Source organism: Babylonia areolata, chromosome 33 (genome assembly GCF_041734735.1).
Source record: "Babylonia areolata isolate BAREFJ2019XMU chromosome 33, ASM4173473v1, whole genome shotgun sequence".
Lineage (NCBI taxonomy): Eukaryota > Metazoa > Mollusca > Gastropoda > Neogastropoda > Buccinidae > Babylonia > Babylonia areolata.
The window spans coordinates 18,451,848-18,458,956 of NC_134908.1; the positions used below are offsets into that span (position 1 = coordinate 18,451,848).

Below are 7,109 nucleotides of genomic sequence, written 5' to 3' on the forward strand. Positions count from 1 at the left end.
CCATTGTGGCTGACTGATCAACTGAATGTTAAGCAGTATTGCTAAACCCTTTGAATCCCAAACTTTGTGATAATTTTTTTTTTAGAGGATGATGATTCTTTTATGTCTGATAACAGGTCTGGGCCAAATACTTACATTGTGAACGTAGCTGTGATAGTTTACTTCTTATTCTGATTTTTACATTGATCACCTTAGTGATTGATGATGATAGATGATGGTGATCAGTTCAGGAAGAGAGATGTTGTTCATGACATTTGACTGATAAGTGTTGCAGGTAGCACATGTGAAACATCTGAAAATAATGTGAGCACAGCCTGTGAGACAGGCACTTGGAATCCATCAGCTGCTGTGTTGGAATCTGAACCAGACAGACACACAGACAGTGGTCCAGGTATCAAAACTGAACCAGTTGATCACTATGTGACAAGTGATATGTATCACCAGTTCCAGTCTGTAGACAAAGGGGAAAGGGAAGTAAACATCAAGTATGGGTCTCATACTTCAATGACTTCTGAATACTCTCAAGCAAACTTTTGTAATGATCGTTCAGAGGTGAATTTTGATATCCAGAGTGAATGCCGTAACACAGGAAACACCATCACTAATGTCATCAAGACTGAACCAGTCACAGCAAACACCAGCAGTGATGTCATCAAGATTGAACCAGTCATATCAAACACCAGCAGTGATGTCATCAAGATTGAACCAGTCATATCAAACATCAGCAGTGATGTCATCAAGACTGAACCAGTCACAGCAAACATCAGCAGTGATGTCATCAAGACTGAACCAGTCACATCAAACACCATCACTGATGTCATCAAGACTGAACCAGTCACATCAAACACCATCACTGATGTCATCAAGACTGAACCAGTCACATCAAACACCATCACTGTTGTCATCAAGACTGAACCAGTCACAGAAAACACCATCACTGATGTCATCAAGACTGAACCAGTCACAGAAAACACCATCACTGATGTCATCAAGACTGAACCAGTCACAGAAAACACCATCACTGATGTCATCAAGACTGAACCAGTCACAGAAAACACCATCACTGATGTCATCAAGACTGAACCAGTCACAGAAAACACCATCACTGATGTCATCAAGACTGAACCAGTCACAGAAAACACCATCACTGATGTCATCAAGACTGAACCAGTCACATCAAACACTAGCACCGATGTGCAGACTGAAGCAGTGACAGACATGATGGCAGTGACGTGTCATGCAGTCAGATCTGAATCCACCTCCAGCAGAAATGAAGACAACAGACCAGCAGGTGATAACCAGGTGTGTAAAACATTTACTTGTGATTTCTTCAACAAGAGATGATGTAAAAGAACTTAACATCCTTTGCTTCCTGTAACCATTACAAGTTCTCTGGGCTGTGGCTGTGTCATTGCTCAGATATCTGCCTGTTATTATATTTCTTTTCATTAAAGTTATACTTTAACCTGTTGCACACAGCTGTTGCAATTTATAAAGCTGACAGGGATGATGAGCTTTTTTTTCTGACAATTTTGTGATGATCAGGGAACATGCCATTATTACCTGACAACCTTTTACTAAGATTGATACAAAGAATATGTTATTGTGTGACCATTTTTGACTCGTGTATTTAAACAAAGAGTGTCCATGTAATAACCCAGTTTTGGTTCTCTTTGTGTCTGTATGTATGTCTGTGAGTGAATGTGTCTGTGTGTGGTTGCCATGGGGGGTTACCAGTACTTACATCTTATTGATCCAAATTCTGTTTTGCTCATCATCAGAAAAGAATGTTTGTCAAACTGAAAGTTGCATGCTGGAAGTGGAACAACTCAATCTTAAGTAACCAACATCTGTTGGCATTTCATTGTTTTTTCATTATAATTTCGATTTATGAAATTTTCAAACCATTCCTGCCTTAATCACATCTTTACCTTTTAAACGGATCATAACAAAATTGTCAAATGTATTTCTGGGCCTAATATACACCATAACCACTCTGGAGAAATCCAGAACTTTGGGTAAATTATTATCGGCAGATCTGACCCATTGTCACACTCCGCACAGTACAGACTGAAGGTCCATCACAACCTCTCTGTCTGATCATAGATGCCATTAAAAAAGGCTACTCATTCTCAGAGCCCATGGGAATAAATGCTCATATTTAAAAACTGTGAATATTTCTTTCCAAATAATAATGGAATTTGCCTTCCGTTTGTATACTGGAAAAGTATTATATGCATATGTGTAGTGTGAGTACAGACTGAACGACACATTTTGGACCACAAGTCAAGACGTTTTGCTCATTTATCTGGTAATTTGTGTTTGTCTTACTGTTGGCAGTCATTTTCATTATTTTCATTTCAGAAACAAGTAAAAGTTGAGTCTTCAGTCACTAACAAGACAACACCTCAGCTGTCAGCATCTGAAGCAAACAGAACTCCTCTACACATGTCTGCCAACACTTCTGGGTCACTGCTGTCTCAGAACAGAAGTCACGTGTCTCAGCGTTGTCCTCCTTCCTTTGTGCTGTTCAGGAATTCAAAACTAGATATGGTGCATGTTCATGGTGAGAAACTGCATGCTGTGTTACCTGTGTCCCCCACACCTGGTGTTTGTGATGCTGGTAACTATAGCAACATGGACGTGGGAAAGGTCACTGACAGGAAAGTTGTGCAGAGAACAAACAACAAAGCTGGTGATAACACTGACAAGGAGAGTGAGAAGAAAGAGAGCAGGCAGCATGTGTGTGAGGTATGCAGTAAGGCTTTTACTCGGGCTAGTCACTTGAAGGCACACAGGAGAATCCACTCAGGTGAAAAACTTTACATATGTCCACACTGTGCCGCTGGTTTTAATCGTTCAGGTCACTTACAGAGACACATCAGGTCAGCCCATGCAGGTGACAGACCCTATATCTGTGATGTCTGTGGGGCGGAGTTCTCTGAATTTGGTGATTTGAAAAAACACAAGATAATCCACACAGGTGAGAAACCACATGTCTACAGGAACATGGACATGGGAAAGGTCACTGGCCTTGATGACAAGAAAGTTGTGCAGAGAACAAACAACGAAGCTGATGATAACACTGACAATGAGAGTGAGGAGAAAAAGAGCAGACAGCATGTGTGTGATGTGTGCAGTAAGGCTTTTACTTGGGCTAGTGACTTGAAGAGACACAGGAGAATCCACACATTGGAAAAACCTAACAAGTGTCCACACTGTGACGCTGATTTTAATCAGTCAAGTGACTTACAGACACACATCAGGTCAGTCCATGCAGGTGAGAGACCCTGTATCTGTCATTTCTGTGGGGCAGCGTTCTTTCAGACTGGTGTCTTGAAAAACCACAAGAGGATCCACACAGGAGAGAAACCTTATACCTGTGATGTCTGTGGGGCAGCGTTCTCTCATTATGGTAGCTTAAAAATGCACAAGAGAACCCACACAGGAGAGAAACCTCACGTGTGCACAGTCTGTGGAAAAGGTTTTACTCAGTCCTGTAATCTAAAGCGACATCAGCTGACCCACACAGGAGAGAAACCTCACACCTGTCCTCACTGTCCTGCAGCTTTCACCCAGTCACGTGATTTAAAGAGACACATCCAGAAATTACACCAGTAAAAATGTACACAGTACACTGGCAACCTGAAGAAACGCAAGTTGATTCATACCAGTCATAAACAGTTGGTGTGTGACGTGTGCAGTAAGGCTTTTACTCTGGCTCATCACTTGAAGAGACACAGGAGAAGCCACACAGGGGAAAAACCTTACATGTGTCCACACTGTGCCATCAGGTCAGTCCATGCATGTGCGAAACCCAATGTCTGTGGGACGGCATTCTCTGAGACTAGTGACCTAAAAAGACACAAGAGAATCCACACAGGTGAGAAAACCAATATTTACAGCAAATGGATGAGGGAAAGTTTGCTGACCTAGATGACAGGAAACTTATGCAGAGAAATAACAATGAAGCATGTGTGTGATGTGTGCTGTAAGGCTTTTACTCAGGCAGGTCATTTAAGACACACAAGTTGTTTCATACAGTTTGTGTGTGATGTGTGCAATAAGGCTTTTACTGGGACGGGTCATTTGAAACGACAAGTTGATTCATACCGGTCATGAACAGTTTGTGTGTGACATGTGCAGTGAGACTTTTAATGGGACTGGGGATCAATAAGGCTTTTACACAGGCTGATACCCCAAAGATCTGAATTTCCTGAAAGTGGCAGAATGGTTAAGACGTTTATCTGTCAGTACAGTGTCTGTGAAGGTCAGGGTTTGAATCCCTGTCTCACCCTTTCTCCCAAGTTTGACTGGAAAATCAAACTCAACGTCTAGTCTTTCAGATGAGGGGATGAACCAAGGTCCTGTATGCAGCACACACTTGGCACACTGAAAAAGAACCCATGACAACAAATGTTGTCCTCTGGCAAAATTGTGTAGAAGAAATCCACTCTGATAGGTAAACAAACATGCACTCATGGCCTGACTAACGTGTTGGGTTATGCTGCTGGTCTAGCATTTGCCAAGTAGATGTGGTATGGCATATGTATGTAATTAACTGACCACAGTGACACATTGAAAAACTGACACTAAAGTCAGAATATCTAATGTTAAAGTGTCATAACCAAGTTCATGTCATTTATTCTGTCTCCAGCAACATAACTCATTGAATGGTGAATAAGAATAGTGTCTATTTTAAATATAATGATTTTAATCCTAATTCTGATTTGTCCATGATTGACATTGTCTTGTTAACAACAACAACAAAAAAAGAGAGAAAAAAGGCACTTGATTGACACTGCAGATTTAACTAACACACACACACACACACACACACACACACACACACACACACACACACACACAAGAAAAAAAGGCACATCAATTTGTAACCAAGATGGTGTGTATTTGTGACTTTGTGATTTATCATTCTTAACTGTCTTCAGATTTTTATTTTTCTGTGTGTATATTTACAGTATCTGTGTCTCTGTGTCTGCGCGCACATGTGAGTGTGTGTGTGTGTGTGTGTGTGTGTATGCATCAGATTATGTGTATGTGTGTTTGGTATTATGATAACGTGGATTATGTTTGGATGTTTGCTATGTGGGTGAGGTGACTGTACATTGTATACAATGGAGTGGGGGTAGATTTGTTATAAAATTCTCACTTGTGATTATGATTTTTATGTGATTTTTTTTCTTCTTCTTATATTTTAGTCATGCGATTTGCCTTGAGTATTATTGTATTTGAATGAAAACGCAGTACAAATAAAACATTCTTATTATTTCTGTTATTTGATGTTGATGTGACGATTAACAATTCTAAATCTTTTATCCAATCTAATAGGTGTATACTTTTTCCCCTCCAAACATATCACTCAGATAGCCAGTGTAATTGATTGTGAGTACAATATTCATATCAAATGTGTTCTGTTTCGTATTGGATGAAATATATAATATTTTTATGTACCTCCATGGGGTTTCCTGGAATAAACATGTCTTCACATGTCTTGTCTTGTCACTGATAATAGAATGACTAGCATGTCTGTCTGCCTGTCTACCTGTCTACCTGTCTGTCTGTCTGCCTCTGGATATACATACATACATACATATATATATATATGTATATATGTGTGACGGGGTGGTGAGGTGGTGTTTGTGAAGGTGAAGACAGGTAGAAGGTGTTAGTAGAAGAGAGCTGCAGCCAGGCAAGGTAGACTCGGGATGAGGCAGTGCGCTGGTTTTCTTCTTTTCTTCTTTCATTCTTCCAGACCAGGAGAGTTCTCTATATGTCTGGCACTCGCTCACTCCTTATATTCTGTTCCGCCGAATCGCAAAGCCAGCGCCGCGAAGCGACTCACGAAACCGGCCTCCCGCGAGCCTTGAGGGGCCAAGCTTGTGTTTCTTTGACCAAATTTAGCGGCTTCTGACTTTCGGCTCGGGGAACTAACATAGACATATTATATATCACACAAAACTACAAGAGACGAGCATTTTCTTAAGCTAAACCATTTTCTACAAAACAATGTAGTAAAATACTGTAAACAAAAAGAGTCACTGAATGAACGAGCTTTTAACGAGTTCATGTATCATTTTTGTACATTACAACAATTAATACGTCGCGATATGTAATATAATTGCAACAATTAAATAACTGAACAACCTGAATTTCCAACTATATAAAAATCATCTATAGAATCTGCTTCTAGAGTTAAAAAAAAAAAATTATGTAAAAATTCAACAGAAAACTCAACGGGAGCTCCCGTGTCGACAATGAAATACTTCGTTTAAACCAACAACAACACAGCTATACATGTATGATATGAATCAGATTGATAACAGAAATGCAAACATGAGCAAGACACGCTATAAAAATGTGTAGGTATTGTAAAAACGTATTTTGCTCAAATCGGCACTGACGAATTCCAATGGCTTGAAGAAGAGATAGTTTTGTGGGGCCGAACATTTCGTACAGACATTTCGTACTATCGCATGCCTATAACTTAGGTGTACACGGAAAGCAGTACACGAGAAGAAAGCTTAATCATTTACATTTTAATGCACCATCTAAATTCCACGGCAACTATATTGATTTATAGAAAACGAAGGTATTTTGTATGTTTCAACTGAGTGGATTTCGAAGATCGCGCCAAAACTCATTCACATAAATATTAGTTTAAAAGAGTTATAGGCTTTCTGGCCAAATGATACCATTACAGTTGAGAAGTATGATGTTTCTGAAGTCCCATAACATAAAACTATAATCTCATCTATAAGGAAGTGTTTATAATTTAACAAATTGATGAAAATCATCATACGGTTCCCTGTAAAGGGAGATAACTTGACCGATTTACAAACTTCCTTTGTAATCTTCGGCGAGTCACAAAAGTCGTCTGCTACGCTGGCCCAACGAAGATCGTAGCCAACCTGGCTACACACACACACACACACACACACACACACACACACACACATATATATATATATATATATATTAGTGTCTGAGCCCTTCCCAATTGGAAATGGAGTGAAACAAGGTTGTGTCCTCGCGCCGACCCTCTTCACGATCTTCTTCAGCATGATGCTCCAACAGGCCACTGAAGATCT

The 7,109-nt window shown here is 40.0% G+C and overlaps 1 protein-coding gene across 1 annotated transcript; it reads left to right on the forward strand.

Moving 5' to 3' along the window:
* Positions 1-2,372: 2,372 nt before the first annotated feature.
* Positions 2,373-4,444, forward strand: LOC143277230 (uncharacterized). Its single transcript, XM_076582017.1, has one exon. It carries the CDS (start codon positions 2,449-2,451, stop codon positions 3,619-3,621), a length of 1,173 nt encoding a protein of 390 aa, XP_076438132.1. The 5' UTR covers positions 2,373-2,448; the 3' UTR covers positions 3,622-4,444.
* Positions 4,445-7,109: the final 2,665 nt, after the last annotated feature.